General features: G+C 30.8%; 1 protein-coding gene across 1 annotated transcript in view; it reads left to right on the top strand.

Moving 5' to 3' along the window:
- The window catches only part of LOC127720900 (uncharacterized), a 102,864-nt gene that overhangs the window by 67,977 nt on the left and 16,582 nt on the right, over positions 1-18,305 (top strand). The window contains exons 22-39 of the mRNA XM_052227640.1: positions 522-722; positions 1,886-2,176; positions 3,990-4,131; positions 5,445-5,686; positions 6,077-6,238; positions 6,870-7,065; positions 7,222-7,476; positions 8,074-8,294; positions 9,993-10,104; positions 10,637-10,753; positions 11,248-11,383; positions 11,564-11,744; positions 12,298-12,574; positions 13,127-13,313; positions 14,323-14,534; positions 15,154-15,386; positions 16,079-16,232; positions 16,675-16,856. Of these exons, the coding sequence (XP_052083600.1) occupies positions 522-722; positions 1,886-2,176; positions 3,990-4,131; positions 5,445-5,686; positions 6,077-6,238; positions 6,870-7,065; positions 7,222-7,476; positions 8,074-8,294; positions 9,993-10,104; positions 10,637-10,753; positions 11,248-11,383; positions 11,564-11,744; positions 12,298-12,574; positions 13,127-13,313; positions 14,323-14,534; positions 15,154-15,386; positions 16,079-16,232; positions 16,675-16,856 (3,501 nt within the window). The remainder of the gene's footprint in view (positions 1-521; positions 723-1,885; positions 2,177-3,989; positions 4,132-5,444; positions 5,687-6,076; positions 6,239-6,869; positions 7,066-7,221; positions 7,477-8,073; positions 8,295-9,992; positions 10,105-10,636; positions 10,754-11,247; positions 11,384-11,563; positions 11,745-12,297; positions 12,575-13,126; positions 13,314-14,322; positions 14,535-15,153; positions 15,387-16,078; positions 16,233-16,674; positions 16,857-18,305) is intronic.

Genomic DNA, 18,305 nt, shown 5'->3' with positions numbered 1-18,305 from the left:
TGATATATTTTTAAGTGAATGTTGGGACAGTGACATCCCAGATTTAATATATTCACTAGTTCAGACAATATAATAATGTTTAGAGTTGCTAGAATACTATCATTTAAAAACATATAATTTTTGGCATTTCTTGGGACAAACGATGGCTCTTATTACAACTCTTCATTTGTGGCAACAGATTGAAAACAAATTGTTTTCTGGGAACATAAATTTGAACTACTAGATAGAAAAATCTTAATTTAACAATACACTGAATTAATTTGTAAAATAAAGAACTTGAAAGGAGAGGTGTTTGAGGTGAAGTTTCTCCCGATAATCGTTTCTTTCTTTTCTGTTGCTATTTATTACAAGACAAATATAACTGGTGAAGAATGTATATCAGGAAACACATATCTATGTTTCGTACAGCCCTCTTGGAGTTTTCTAAATTCATTTTAGAATATTCATATAAGTTATCGAATAGATTCGGTACGTATATCTATATAGACATTTTATCCAATAAATTTAATTTTTTTTTCCAGGACATTGTAGACATTGACTATACAACCATTACAGATCATCTAGTTGTTCGTTGGACGAAATTTTATCATCCACATTTGAATTTAACATACTATGCCTGTGCAGGAACCGCTTCAGGCAGATGTGATGTTGATGAAAAGAGGAAAATAACCGGCAATATTAATATTTACCTATTTTCTGGACTCTCTCTGACACCATTTAAAGTATGTGTTGAAATTTGAATTGTTTAAGGATGGCAATTTATACACTTCTCCCTCTATTTACAATATATTTATTATACAGATTAAACAAAATCTGAATGCGGAACGAACATACACATGTATGTCAAACAAGATTTTGTTAATACGTGATACTTTGAAATATTGTTTCTAAAATATTTGCTGGACCTTAATACTGATTATTTATATTTTGGAAGCCTTCACGTAGATACCTCATTCAGTATATTGACTACTTTACCAAAATTTTATTTTCTTCGATTGACATCGCCAAAAACCAAAACAAGACCACTTTTTTAACAAAATTTATAAAACTGAGATATCAAGATATAAGTTCAATAAACAGATATCTCAAATTATTAAACCGCGACTTTAATCTGTTAATGACATACCTCGATTTAGTGAACCGAAGTATCGATTTACCTACAACATTTCGATTCAGTTTGCATGAAACTCGATTTGTTTATCCAAGATTGACATCTCTTTTTATACAAAGAGATAATGGTTAATTTAACTTAGATTCAAATAAATAAGAAAAAAAACATGGACATTGATTAGATCTCAGTGAACTATTAATGTAAATATCAATTTTGATAACAGTTTGCTAAATGAGGTATTTGTAATAAAAAAAAGTGTCTCATTATGTCTCATTTGCTTTAGAAAACGAATATTTGGGTCCTTTATTTTCTTCGTGTTTCTTATGTGTACGTTGTTATCCTTTGGACCCGATTTTTTTATTGATCAACACTAAATAAAGGCAACAGTAGTATACCGCTGTTCGAAACTCATAAATCGATAGAGATAAAAACAAATCCGGGTTACAAACTAAAACAATGTAAATTTTTTTATTTTTCACAACGTAATGGTCTTAATTCTAAATATATTTGATATCTATACATCAAATTATGTCGAACTCTGAATAACAGCCTAATTGATATTGATATTGATATATGCATACAATTCAGTTGATCATTATATACAATTACTTGAATTTAATTGAGATTTTTGCTCATATCAATGGGCTCTCTCTATATCTCTATGAGTATATAATATATGTTTGTGTTTTAAACTCTTGACAAAATTTACTTATCGTTCAATTCATATTAAGTTTTCGAAAAAGAAATTATAAATTCATGACGATTTTATTATAGCGATACTACAGTACGGTTTTTGCTGAAACATCGACAGGATCAGTATTTCTATCCTCAGATGGTATTACTGTTGTAGATTCCAATTGGTCATTGCCAGATCTGAAACTCATGGATGGAGAAAACTGCACAGGCAAGTTTTACCTTTCATTTTTTATGCCTTCCGTCCGTCCGTCTCGACCGTCCCGTCTGTCCGGTCTGTCCGTCCCGAACGTCCCCAAAATTAGTTTCCGTTCTCTAGCTTTATTTTGCCTCAACCAAATGTTTATAAAACTTATACACAATACTTATTACCACAAATAACACAGATCAAGTTCGAAATTGCGTGGTGTCACTTTTGCCGTTCTTGAGTTAGGCCCCTTTATAAACATAAAAACTGCTGAATTTTTTGTTTCCGTTCTCTAACTTTAGTTTGTCTCAACACATGTATGAAACTTATACACAATGCTTATTACCACAAAACACAGATCAAGTCTGAAATTGTGTGGCATCACTTTACTTATTATCACAAAACCGTTGTACGTGAATCCTGCATCTGTATGTGGAAGTTGACTGATGCATATTTACAAGCGGGAGCATCTGTGGCCAATAGACATTTTCTCCATTTATTTCTCAATAACTTAATTACAATAAATTCTTTACCATTTAGGATTTCAACTTCTATATACGGCAGTATTTTAAAGAAAATATTTCAGAGATAAAATTCAAAATATGTCTGTTACAAAAGCATTTACACAGTCGTCAAATTTGTCGTCTTGTAATGGAATAATATACAAGTGTCAATACTGATTAATGTTAAAATTTAAATGTGTACCTTATATATTGATATCCTTTAAAATGTAGAATGAGCTATCCGTCAATGAAACATCCGGTTTAACTAGCTATAAAATCCGGTTTCACCAACAGTTTTCTTTGGAAAATGCCTGTACCAAGTCAGGAATATGAGAGTTGTTTTCCGTTCGTTCCGTTGTTGTTAACAATAAATGTTGTCAGTTTTTATGGACTTCCCCTTTTTGAATTTACCATGGAGTTCTGTATTTTTGTTATACTTTTTATATCCTCTCAATGAAACATTTACAGTTAATATATAAATATACAGTTTTCTACAATAAATATCTTGACACAATATATCAGGCTCTGAATCTCTTTGATATCAAATATGTATCCTCGACATTAAATTCCAATAGACACAAACTACGAAAAAAAGTACTGACAAAGTCAGTATGCAGATTAATTACGTCGGCATGGTTTAACCAGACTACCGAAATCTATGTTTCAAATTGAACCTATTACATTAAAATAAAATTTAATGACACTTTGTTTACAGCATATTCAAATGTTTAAACTTAGCTACAGCTACAACTATTCTACATCATGTTTATATTTTGCAGACAATTTACCATTAAATGCAAGTCATCATAATGAGGTATGAAGAAGGCGTGAAAAAATCGTCTTATTATAGAAAACAGTCAACAACATTAAAAAAAAACTTTTTGTGCATTCAATGCAGTAAATACCAATACCATATATGCCTTGAGGAAAAATACTGTTTTTGAATGATATTGATATTTTAAAAACAGCACATTTTCAGACAATGATCACATCTAAAGAAAAAAGCTTATATTATTCCTTTTTGTTGAATTCAAGTGACCCTGATTCCATTTAACATTATCTTATACATATCATATACAGTGTTTTCAAGGCAAAGGCAGCGGATTTTTTTTTATCTAGTTCAAACGCACTATCTCTTTAATGCCACTTTTATTTGAAAATGATTCTACACATATCATGTTTGTTATTAAAAAAATAAACGTTCAATTTCCTAAGTTTTTCTTTCAGATCCATTTACCAAATTAAAACAAGAATTCAATCAACCATTTTAAGAATAATTGTCAACGTATTCTGTTGATTCTGCGAAGGTCCATGGACTCAGCATGTGTTTAAGTGAACAAAATCTAAAGAATAGCAAAAAAAACAAAAATATAACAAATAAAATTTATGCATTATATTTTATTGTATATATAGTTTCAGAGGAACAATTGTTCCGCCCATAAGGAAAAATATAATAATTCATCACGTTTACATGTTTTGCATTTATTTTCAACAGGATACACGACCAAATTGTGCTTTAGACAAGGCTTTTCAAGTATCCACTACTACTTTGAGCACATATTTTCAAATTCCATTTGATTATATACCATTTGTAACACATGCGTTTTGGAGTATAGATGAACGGCATAGATTTGGTGGTAAATACTTTTATCAAATTGTTACCTCAAGACAGTGAATAAAACACTAAAACTTATAATTATGACTTAAATCAAACAGAGCCAATATAACAACATTAAAATTTCATGGAATAAAGTAATAAGTAATTGGCGAAAGAAATACAAAACCATATCCAACATCAAATAACGGAAGACAAAATCAGACCACAGCCTACGCAGATTAAGTGATTACTAAGTACTGTGCATCACGAATATTTTCAAGAAGCAGGGTGAACGGAGGTGCTCTGAAAGTGCAGTAATTAAGTACCCCACCAGTCCCATGTGTTATATTCTACTCGATAAGTAAAATATCGTTCCTAAGTCGTATGTTTTGATTCATTTATTACCGTTGACGAATAAAGTTCAAATTGCTATTCTTTCTCATCACTGTCTTTTACTACAAGGAAAATTGTGACAACAGTTACTTATAAAAATGAAAATAATTATACTAAATAGTTACTTGATAATATATATTAGTTTGTTTCACTGAGTAATGCTTTGCCCTTGAAAATTGTCTTGCAAGTAAGTATGCATTAACCTTAACCATAAACAAAATTATCTTAAATCTTAAACATCCACGGTAACTTGCTAAAACATATATTAAATGGTCCGAAAAAATGTTGTAAAAACAATGGATATATATTTTTCATTTGGTTTGTTTCATTGCGACTGTTTCAATGTTTAAAACCTATGCTTTGTATATGAAAAAAAAACAGTAACCGCCTGTACATGCTGTTATATTTCCGTACAAACTATTCCCCATAACTACTATATATTACTTAATTGACTGTCTTCATATTAAGAAAGTTCGAGTCGTGATTCAAATTCTTTGTATCGAATAACTGAAACCAAGTAAATTCATCTTTATTTAAGACTTAAAAAAATTTATATATAAAAATATGACATTTCCTTGAGTGTTTGCAAATATGATGATTAAAACGATTCCGAAATTATTATTACTGAATCCTGAATATATACGTTAATTTAGAAAGCACTTAAAAAATATACGTATCTACTTATGGGAGTTTCAATATTGGATGAATATATTTGGCAATTGAAGGATTAACATGTATAAAGTATACATCTGACAAGAAAATACAAAATTCTACCTATGAAAATGAAGAATTCGTTCAAAATAGTTCACAAATTTTACTAAAAGTCACACAGGTAGTATGCGGAGTCAACATTGCAGATTTAAAAGAATACACAATGTTTATTGATGTTTAATATTGAAGTTAATATACCACTGCATGTTTCTTTAAGAGAGAAACTAATGAGCTTTTTGGAAATTTCAGATTTTTGGAACACATTCAATGATATGGACTTCCAATATTTTTCCATTCAACAAAACAATAATTTGACCGTAAGAAGTCTTACTCTTGAGCCTGGACGAACGTACCGACTGTCAGTAAAGTTTTGTGCAGGCGATGTTTGTTTTCCTACTCTAACGACTAGTGGTGTCACAATCATACCACATAAGCCTGTTGCCGGGCCTATAATGATTGAATACACATATCATATTAACAATACAGATAAGGTATTGTTTATCTTTTTTTCATTTGAATCGCTCTTATCTTTTTTTTTTTAATTTATTTAAACGTTTAAGTATATGATGGTATATGGCGTAATGATTTGTTTTGTTTAATTCTGCTCATTTTTTATATCAAGGTTTGTACATTATTTTCGAGTCAAATATATCACCATGCGTGCAAAAATGACAACGACAGCGAAAAAAAAAAAGAAACAGTTAAGTGAATTGCGGAGAAAAAAAACCACTTTAGAAATGAGAAAAACATTGATAGAATGGAATTTGACAATATAGATAACTGTTCTAAAAGCAGTAAATTGTTCATTATGATTAACTTTAAGTTGTTAATATATACATTATTTATTGTAAGAATCATACTGGTATGTTGTTTAATCTTAGATAAAAGTTGTGTTTGCAAATATGTATGATCCCGACATTTTGGAAGAAGATGAAGCAAGACGAGTGGTATCACATTACGAATACAGCGTACAGGATAGTTCATATGGAATATATCATTCTTGGTTGAAAGCAGATACTATAACCGCAGTAAACAGCTCTTTTGTACGTTAATATTTTTTTCTGAATTAGGTGTCTGATCATTGATCCGTAAAGGCACATTTTGGTAATTGAATGATGTCACCATTAATCTTCTGGAATTCTACTAACAGCTTTCTCACGTTCAACTTGCAATGCAAATGAAAATGATGCATTTGTTCTTCTTAATTTCTAATATAACATAATAAAAAATGATACTATTTAGTAAAGACGTTTAAATCTTAAGAAAAATTATCTTAAGCTGTGATTTTTTTCTGTTTGTAACAGACAATGTCGTTTAAATAAAACTTAATGACTAAACAGAAATAGAAAGTTATTCAAACATTATATTTGTATTTTTACCAGAGGCTTAATCGGAACGATGTACATCTTTACACCATAATCACAATCGTGGAAACATCAACTATTTTTATTACAGAAATTTAAAAAAAGGAAATTTTGGGGAAATAATCATATTTTTAGGAAAAATGTATTATTGGTTAAAATTCAAAGATAATTTTTACATAGTGTTTCACAGATTTTGCATGTATTCCACATGCATTAAAACTTTTTAAAAATGTTCACTTGCTCAGATTTTGTCATTGGTATAACATAAAGACAATAAGACAAAATATCATGTTGATTATATATTTTACAGTCACACTTTACAATCTATTTATTGGGTCAAATGGATTTTTCAAAATGTCGTATTATTGCCTTACGTGGATATAATAGAGCAGGTGTGTGGCAGACAGCATTTTCTGATATTAAACAATGCCAAGTACAAGCTGAAAATCAAATTATTGTCCCAAAAATAGTCGTAGATGCTACTGGAGAGCAGCAATTAAATGGAGGTATGTTAAAAAAAATTAAGTTTGTCTTTTTATTATTTTGCTGGTTATAGAACGTAAACGATTATGCCTTTCAATATTTTTTAATATAACAATAAACTATAAATTACAAAAATGATTTAAATAATATAAATCACATGTCATTTTTATGGATTTCAGATGAATCAATAAGAGATGGATATGGCAAAGAAATATATCTTGAAGAAAATGACAGATGGAATATTGAAGACGTGGATTACACTCCGTATAAAAACATTTTAAGTGGTGTGTGGCACTCACTTCGACATAAAGACTTCACTTGGGCAGTGATAGAAGTAAAAACATTAGATGCCGTAACATACTACAAGGATTTCAACAGTATTCATATTTCAGATCCATGTTCACATCCTGATGTTGTTACATGTGGACATACTGGTAAAATATTTACAAATTGCTACGACAATTGTTTTGTTTTGTTTTTTAATAAATGAATTTGGTTGCTGTCTTAAAGCGTTCATCTCACATTTCCTTTTATTCATAAATATAATAAAGAAAAGAAACAAAAAATCATATAAAAATAAGATGACTGCTTGTAAGCTATGGAAGGCCTCATCATGACAAAATTTTAAACAAATCAACCGAGAAAACCAGCACCCCGATTTTAGCCAAATCATTAAAAAAAAATCAAATACATGATAACGAAAAGTAAAACATATATATACGTTTAGTCACATTTTGCTGCACATGGTTAAGTCGTAAAATACCCCAAAATTTGTGTAATTGTGATAGTATTGTAAAGCATCATATGACACATAAATGAATTAAAGTTAAGTTTTTTTTTGTCAGTTTATTTTTTTCCGCTTGTTTGTTTTTTTTTTTGTAAAGTCAGATATTACTATTAGATATGACCAACTATAGGCAACCATTACATGATTAAATGTCAATTTTTTAATTTTGAGAATACTCATAAATATCGTACTTTGTACATATGTACACACCATTGATAAATCATATATGATCGATTTATTTCAGAGAATGCTTTTATAAACGTTTTATTTAATGACGACAATCCTCTAGAACACGGTAAACGTTACACTATATGCATTCACGCTCCATCAAAACCCATTCATCATGAGAAGTGGACAGAACTACTGGAGGAAATTAATGTTTGCAGTGATGGTATCACTGTTGATCTTACATCTCCTATAACAGGAAAAGTTTGGATTGGACCAGTTACAGAAATTCAGTACAAGGTATGTTAAATAATAATATAAGATAAATGTAAATTTGAATGTTTCTTACTTGACGACTGTGGTTTGTCACCACAAGAAAATCATTTTGCTAACGTGTCATTGTTGTATACCCTGTAAAAAAAATCATCATAGATACCAGGATTGAAATTGTGTACGCCAGAGACTGGTTTTGTCTACAAAAGACTCATCAGTGACGCTCGAAACAAACGAGATAAGAAGGGAAAATAAAATACGAAGTTGACGAATATAGAGGACCCAAATTTCCTAAAGATTTTGCCAAAAACAGCTAAAGTAATTATTCCTGAGTTTGAAAAATCCTTAGTATTTCAAATAATTCTTAGTTTTGTAAACAGTTATTTTTTATTAGTATGACTATGTCAATGATAAATCATGTCAACACGGAAGTGCCGACTACTGGGTTAAAGCACAGAATTGTGCATCATATTCCGAAATTGATTGAATATTATAAACTTGATGAAATCCAAATGTAGAGATGGACGGATAAGTGATAGACACACAAAATTGGCAAAGACACTTAGAACTGAAGCTTTGGACAAGACGAAAACCGGTGGTAATTTAAGGGACTCTTCAGTGGTAGGCATATTCTGATTCAAATAAGACAGTGGTTGTGACCAGTTTTCAAACCACTAGCAATAATTCGGTAAAAGAGAGACTGAAGATATTAAAGGGATATTAAAACCTATAAGTCGATGACGAACTTACAATGCTATGGCAACAAACCGAGAATCTGACCAAATAACAAACAGTAAATTATTCACTGAGCAACACGAACACCATTTAAAAACCGGGGGTGATCTCAGATACACTTGCCGGTATGTGTCATGCTAATATATTAATAAAAAGCAATGTAGGTAAGTATGAGTACGCTCTTACTGACATTCGTGGTCAATAATAAATTGACAAAAATTCCACATCAACAGAGTTAAGCTAGAGATTACCAATTTTACCACTCTCTAACCCAGGACCAGTCATTTGGTGAATTAGTATTGATAATTCCTAGTTAATTATTGCATTTTTTTCAAAATTGTCATTTTCAATATAGCGGACAAAAAAAAGAGTCAATAGAAGATTACCGATTAACTCATCATAGATACCAAGATTAAAAATATGTACGCCAGACGAGCGTTTCGTCTACCAAAGACTCATCAGTGTTAAAATCTCAGTAAACCATTAAGCATACACAAATCAAGGTAAACAAAAATAAGGGAATAGAATGTTTAAGTTAAAATTTTGCCATAATGTTGTGAGCTGTGCATATTGTGCAAGTTTGTATAGTGTGTTTTACTTTAATGTCACATGGTCTAGATTACGTCAGAAAGAGTATGCGTTTCCTTCTAAACATACATCACCCGACACGCGAATGCACACCAGTCCCGCAAAAGAAATGATCTACAAAAGAGAGGCGAAAGATACCAAAGGGACATTCAAACTCATTAATTGAAAATAAGGTTACAACGTCATGGCGTATAAATAAAAAAGGAAAAAAAAGACAAACAACAGTATAAAAAAACACAACATAGAAGACTGAGAAACACGAACCCCACTGAAACCGTGGGTGATCTCAGGTACTCCAGAGGTAGAAGCAGATCCTGACCCCTCAAGTTCTTAAAAACACACTTACAGCATCGCATTTCTATTAGATTTTTACCAGTTCACTAACCAGTTTGCTTGCACTAGTTTCAGACCACAACCTCTGATATTTTTGTAAATTGGGAATCGTTTTTGGATGTTGAAGAATATGGTACAGCAAGTCACAGTACTGGAATACGCCAATACCAAGTTGCTATTGGTAGGATGAATATGAAATAGTTCACTATTATTTTCTAAAATATTGGACAGTTCAATGTAACAATAAAATAGTCTGGTCAATGCAATCTGTGCTTGGGAGTAAATGATGAATCCATTTTGAATATACAAACCAAAGAGTGAAAAAATCAGGGAATCGAATGAAATCCAAGGGATTTTGATTTTTTTTAATATATTTGTTTGAAAAGCATGACATAATAACACATTGAACTATGTTTAATATAGATATTTCTTATCTTTGTAAAATACATTTATCAAGTAGTCTGAAACCGAAGAAACTATCGCAAACAAATTTAAAAAGTCAGTTAATTGGCTTGGTCGTTATCAACGTTAATACTACCTGCATGTTAGAAACAAATTGTGTGGACGAAATTTCGATAAATTGCAATTTACTGTTATGAAAATGCATTTTTTCGCCGCTTTTTACGTCTATTGTTTGTATTATAGATTTGTCTCTCAAATATTTTATTCTTTGCATCTGTGAAACTATAAATCCATTTTATTTTCATTTATAGGATCTGTGGAAGGCGGGTCAGATATAGTTGAATTCACAAATGTTGGTATTGTGAACCATGTAACATTTCACAATCTTAACTTACAGAACGGACATGATTATTTTGCATCTGTTAAAGGTATTTTTGTATATCTATTTACTTAAGAAGTTAAAAAATTGAAATTAACAGAATAAAAAGTTTACTAGATTTACCTCGTATTTCCAACCAAATACTGTTTTCATTATACTAATGATTGTTTGAGACAAAGATGTTTCAGGTTTACTAGTTAGAGGTGTCAGTCGACTTTATTTTGCAGTATTTACTATGTTTTTCCCTCTTATTTCTACCGAGAACTATTACTAGTCAGTTGTTAGAATCAAATCTGCTTATATTTAACACTTATATACAAAAAGTAAGTTAATTTACTTAAACATTATCAGCAAAGCAATATAATAATGCCTAACTATGAATTAAAAACTTCATAGTAAAACACAAATTCAACTGACGTTCAAATGTTAAAAAACCTTAGTTTAGATATGTGAATGATGAAAGGAAAGATAAAGAAATTTTGTTTCACGACATTTTTTTCTGTAAAACATACGCTCATATTATTGCGTCCATTCAATTTTAAGGAATTGATTTTTCTGGAAGAAGTTCTACAGCACACTCTGCTTCCGTAAGAGTAGATACCACTCCACCACATCTTACATCAAGACCTATTCTAATTGATGGCAGACATATTAGAAATTTTAGTGAAATTAACGCATGGTGAGTATAAAGACAATAACTTATTCAAATAGAGAGCTTAATCTTATAATTCTTTGAATGACAGAGAATGTTCAGATAGCTAAAAAAACTCATCCTAATTATATATATATCCTTAGTCAATCAAAATAGAACTTGAAAGACCTTCTAGTATTCATTCATTTTGTTACATGTTTATTTCAGCTGGAAAGATGTGTTTTACGACTTAGAAAGTGGAATTAGACAATATCTATTAGAAGTAGGCTCCAAACCAAACTTTGGAGATATTGTACAAACAATTGAGACAACTGAAGACTGTGGAGTTTCTATTCAGTATTTGGATATTAAAGCACACCAAGGACATCCATACTTTATTACAGTTAAGGTATGATACTTATTTTTAAACACTTTATGCATATGGACATTACTTTAATTCTATACAACATTTGCAAGGCATAGATCATCAACATTCACGTCAGTATCTTTACATCATCATTTCACTTTCAATAATGCTTCAATATAGGGAATATAAAAAAGAAGATGTGGTATGAATGCCAATGAGACAACTCTTTACAAGAGACCAAATGACACAGAAATTAACAACTGTAGGTCACCGTACGGCCTTCAACAATGAGCAAAGCCCATACTGCATTGTCAGCTATAAAAGGCCCCGAAATGACAAATGTAAAACAATTCGAACGAGAAAACTAACTGCTTAATTAATGTACAAAAAATGAACGAAAAACATATATGTATCACAGCAACAAACGACAACCACTGAATTACAGGCTCCTGATTTGGGACAGGCACATACATACAGAATGTGGTGGGGTTTTGAAAATAAAATTTAAGATCTTTACACAATAAGATAAACATGATATGTAAACTACGTTTTCCAAACTCAATACTTTACCCTAATTTCTTTTTTCTACTTATAGGCAGTCAATAAAGCAAATTTAGTAACAAGTGCATCCTCATGGGGTTACATTTATGATAAAACTCCACCAGAAGTTGGACAAGTGTTTGATGGATTTTTGCATGATATTAGGCTTACAAAGAAGGATATAGACTTTCAAACCAACTCAGCAAAGCTTGGTGCTCATTGGGAAAAATTCTATGACCCACATACAACAATAAAGACTTACAAAATCGCTATTGGAACTTGTGCTGGGTGTGATGATGTGTTACAAACACATGATATTGGATTGATACATGGTAAACCAAACTTAATTTATTTTGCTTCAATAAAATAAATATTGTATTATATTGTATACCCCTTATGATCAAGGCAGAGAGCTGCAAGATATTTAATCATTATTTTTTATTATATATGCAAATAACCATATACTATTTGGTAGAAAATCAGTAGCCGTTATGTTACAGGGTATTAATAAATCAAAATCAGAAGAGCAATACTTAATTGGTATATTCAGAAGCAACGAGACAGGTACATGTACATATCGTGAAAATCAAGACACGAACGAACATTGAACACACTAGGCAAAATGAACTCCACAAAAGAAAACGCGACGTTGAAATGATATAAAGGGTAAGAATATAATCCATCGCGTTCAACACCAAATGTACTGTCTAGTTATCAAAACCAGTAACTTGTCGACTTTGGGATGAGTAAACACCAAATAAAAAAATCATTGCACTGAGGAAAATATAAGTATAGTTATTGGCATGTCACTCGCATATTAAACAATGTGATAAACCAACCTGTATAAAAACTATTTTCCATGTTCCATTTACATTTGATTTCAGAGTTTGTTTTGAAAGGAATAAATATTGCTGTCGGTAGGCGATATTACACTACAGTCACTGCATGTAATACAGCTGACCTTTGTTCTTCGGTTACTTCTGATGGAGTCATTATTGACAACAGTCCTCCAAATATAGGAAAAATAAAGGATGGAGCAGATTATATCGACATAAATTATCAACCTTCAAGGTACTTATAAGTGACTTATAGAATTTATTGTGAAAATTGAAAAAAATTTAGTATTTCTGGGGCAATAAAAACTCATCTTACATACCAGACGTTTAATGTGTACGCCTGTCAGATTGAAGGCCAAATCAAATACTAAGTTGAAAAGTACAGAATGAAAAATTAGAAATGTATTAAGCATTATTTAGCTGATATCTTAAATCCTTAACAAAGAATTAATACAATGAAGTAGTATAAGTATTTTCAAATGTAAACAGGGAAAATTTTTAACGTAATAGAGATAATAATCTAAATTATTACATTGGTTGCAATGAATTACATTAATTTCCCAGTGAAATAAAAACCGATAATTTCACATGTGAAATAAACGTGGTTATTTCACTCCTCTGACGTCATACAACAATAGGCGTTGTCATGACGTCGGATCAAAACAAATTGTGAATGCTTGGAAAAGATATAGTTCCTTACATATTCTAGTTTAATTTCAGAAAAAAGACCATTTGCCAATGTAATAAAAAGAATAACTAATCAAAGAATTCAAATATCGAAAAATATTCAACTCGAGACCGAACAACACTGATAATTAACTCATGCGCTACGCGCATTCGTGAATTAATGTGTTGTTCGGTCACTCGTTGAATATTTTTCTCTATTTGAATTCTTCGATTAGTTATTCTATAATTAACGATATTTGTCTTTGTTTTATAGAGAAGAGTTTCTTTTGAATGTTTCAGGAACAACTAAACGCAATGGAAACAAAATAAAAATCAACCAGCTAAAAGCAAAAAAAAGAAAACAAAAAAAAACAGAAAAAACATTTAAACAAAATAGCAAAATCTCAGTGTTGTAGTTTTAGAGGGAAGACTTTATTAATCAAAAGAAAGAATGAAAGAGTAAATGTAGAATATGATACTGCCTTCAAGAACGAAAAACAAGTTGCTATTTCGAAAAGTGTTAGAAAAGTTTATGATTGCTTAAACGGCAACATATTTATGATTTGATATGATTTCAGATCATATGTGGCTGCAACTTGGCATGGTTTTAACGATCCGCAATCGGGTTTAGATAAATACTCCATTAGAGTGGGAACATCAATTGGAGGAAACGATATTATATCACAGACTGAATTGCCGTTGACGGATATAGTTGTGTTTCCAAATATAACTGATCCAATTCCAACTAACACCAGAATCTACGTCACTGTTCATGCATACAACAAAGCAGGTATTATGTCTATTACTGAGCTTGTTATAATGATTGATATATTTCATTTTCTTTGCTTATTTTTGTTACCTCGTCTAGACTTCTATACTCTCATCCATTTATCTCTGTCAAAACATTCTGATCTACAAAATGTTCCTTACAAAATCATTCAAAATTTCATACAAAAAAGAAATACTGTCAGAAGGTATAAAAAGAGCAAGCTATGCAAAAAAAATAATTAAAACATGTTATAAATTGCATGCGTCCGAAGCGCTTTTCTGGATTTACCTTCATCAGGAACGCTCAAAGCCGAATATTTGAATCCTATGCAACCTCATATCTAATTCACAAAGTATATTTGAACATATTTATCTTGTCAAATGCATGTAAACACACTATCAAAAGAGTCTGTTTTTTGGATGTTGCTTAATTCTTAATAGTGTATTCTAACAAACTTGACAAATGAAGGATACAAAAAAAGATTCCTCTTAAAAAGTATAAATTATGATATGATGTTTAATAATCTAATGAATATCATTAGATATGGATACGATTAATCATTCACTGTGTTTAAATAATATTGCTAATATTTCTTGTTAAACTGAATATTACGAACAAATACATGTTCTGAATGCTGTAGGTCTTTACTCTGAAGCAACATCAAATGGTTTCTTGGTTGATGATTCCTCTCCAATTTTCAGTAGCAAGCCTAAATTGTTTCAGCAGCTTGGATCAAGAAGGGAAAACTCAATTATTTATAGGAGTTGCATGAAAGTCTCGTGGGAAGTTAGTGACAAGGAGTCCTTCATTGAGAGACAGTATATATCAGTAAATTCACACAAGGGTGGTGAAATTAATTCAACTTCTACAGAGGTAATACAGTTTTTTTTCAATTTCTAAAATTGTATAGGTTAGATTGGTAAACAAAAATCTAACTGGTGTCATTGGTTTTTACAAGGTATAACTGTTATATTATTCCATATGGATTGAAAAAATCTATTGTTTGATAAACACAAAAGAGTCTGATAAATATGTTCTCAAAGTATTATAAATTACTTGCTCGAAAATGTGAAGAAGTCATATATTTTAACTTAAGTTTGATAAACAAAACCAGTAAAATAAACAAACTGGGCTTTTTTAATGCGTTTCATCTTAACAACAATTGTAAATCTTAATGAGATCATATCCCAATATAAATGATCGTAATGTGGTTTAGGTAAGACCTTTTTCCCATCGTCATTTCTGATACACATATTTCTTAGGGTCCGTTTTTTATTTTGCCATTTGATTAGGGACTTTCCTTTTTGAATTTTCCTCGGAGTTCAGTATTTTTGTGATTTTACTTTTTATAGGTTGTTTCTGATTGTATATTATCTGAATAAGGACCCGCCATCATGATTGTATTGATTTCCCGATTAAAGACAAATGCAAAGTAAAAAAGATCAACATTTATTATAAATATTGACTTAATGGATTGTTTCCATTAATTGTTTAACAGTATTGAGGTATGTATGGTTTTAGTATTAGTAAGTCATATGCTTTTATTCTTTTATATACTACAAAAGCTTAATGGAATTGTACGTGATTTTACTTATACAAGACTGAATCTACACGATGGGGGTGAATACTTTGTTACTGTTATTGCATGTAACGGAGCGAAAGTCTGTGTAACAGAGACATCTGGTGGAATTTTCGTCGACAATTCACCTCCAATTACAGGTAAAATCATTAGTTTTCAAAATCACGTGTCTTCATATTATTGCTTTTTCGTATTTCATTGTGCATCTTTACTCCAGTAGTTAACAGATGGAAATATCCTTTTTTTTTCAAAAACAAAGCAAAATATATCTTTCGATATTGATAATGTGAAAATGATTGATTTATTCACTAAATATGATATTAGTAACATTAATTACCGAAAATATAAATAAAAAATAGTAAATTGTAGTTTTGTAGCAAATTTCGCGAAAGGTTCGTCATTTTGATGAAACATTTTGCAATGAAAAAATATTCCCTTTTCTCAAAAACCTTGATCGCTATTGTCCATAGCACCAACTGGAATACTGTAGATGATAAAGTGGTTTGCCGGGTATCATTCAAATATTTATTTATTTGGATATTCACGCATCTTGAATATCATAACACACATTATGTTTTGAAGGAACGTTTGCTATTGAAACGGACCATGCTGCTAAATTGAATCGCCATGTTGATGGTTGGTGGATGAAATGGTCAACATTCAAATTATGGTTGTCATGGATAGGTTTTTCTGATCTTCATTCTGGTATAGACTACTATATGGTATCAGTTGGTAGTAGATATATGCTTGATGATCTTAATAGTGTAAGATTTGATATCAAATTAATAATATGATGACTGAAATGTTTTCATTTACCCAGTAAAATTAAGAATAAAGTACATCGTTTTTTAGATTTACGAATTCCATTAATATATTCATTGCTATTTCAACATTCACCCTTTAACCCCTTAAAAAAATCCCCAAAACATCTTACTGAAGCTAATAATATATATACAGTGTATATGTGTATATATACGGGTACTTGATGTTTTCGAAGGTGAACCTGACCGCATCCAGTATTCGAAACTTTTCTTCAGCAGTAAATGAAGTTGATTTTTAGCTCACCTGGCCCAATAGGCCAAGTGAGCTTTTCTCATCACTTGGCGTCCGTCGTCCGTCGTCCGTTAACTTTTACAAAAATCTTCTCCTCTGAAAATACGGGGCCAAATTTAACAAAACTTGGCCACAATCATCATTGGGGTATCTAAATTAAAAAATATGGCCGATGATCCGGCTCACCAACCAACATGGCCGACATGGCTAAAAATAGAACATAAGGGTAAAATGTAGATTTTGGCTTATATCTCTAAAACCAAAGCATTGAGAGCAAATCTGACGGGGTAAAATTATTCATCAGATCAAGATATATCTGCCCTTAAATTTTCAGACAAATCAGACAACCCATTGTTGGGTTGCTGCCCCTGAATTGGTAATTTAATGAAAATTTTGCATTTTTTGGTTATTATCTTCAATATAATTATAAATAGAGATAAACTGTAAACAGCAATAATGTACAGCAAAGTAAGATCTACAAATAAGTCACATGACCAAAATGGTCAATTGACCCCTTAAGGAGTTATTGCCCTTTATAGTCAATTTTTAACAATATTTTGTAAATTTTTGTAATCTTTTACAAAAATCTTCTCCTCTGAAACTACTGCGACAAATTTAACCAAACTTGGCCACAATCATCATTAGGATATCTGGTTTAAAAAATGTGTCCGATGACCCCGCTTCCAACCAACATGGTTAAAAATAGAACCTGGGGTAAAATGCAAGTTTTGTCTATTATTTTTGAACCGTTATAAATAGAGAAAATCTGAAAGGAGCAAAAATTTTCAGAATAATGAGCTCTACCAATTGTCCATATACGTCAAAACTGTTAGACAAATTCTTATGGGAGTTATTGCCAATAAATGACAAATTTTACCGTTTTTCATTTTTGCATATTATCATGAAAACTATGATTTTTAGAGAGAAACATTTTTTTCTGTTATGCCTTATATGACTTAAATCATAATAGATGAATAGACACTTTAAATCACAAAAATGATCAGCAAGGCAAGATCTATTAAAAAGTCAAATTTGGCCGATATAGTTAGTAGACTGTCACTCTTCATAGGAGTGATTGCCTTTAAATGAGGATTTTTTTTTACACTCTTTTGTGTTCTGAGCAAAAACTAAAGAAGATAGAGAAAAACTAAACAGACTTA

This window comes from Mytilus californianus, unplaced genomic scaffold, assembly GCF_021869535.1.
Source record: "Mytilus californianus isolate M0D057914Y unplaced genomic scaffold, xbMytCali1.0.p SCAF_11, whole genome shotgun sequence".
NCBI lineage: Eukaryota > Metazoa > Mollusca > Bivalvia > Mytilida > Mytilidae > Mytilus > Mytilus californianus.
This window is presented reverse-complemented; position numbering and strand designations above follow the sequence as displayed.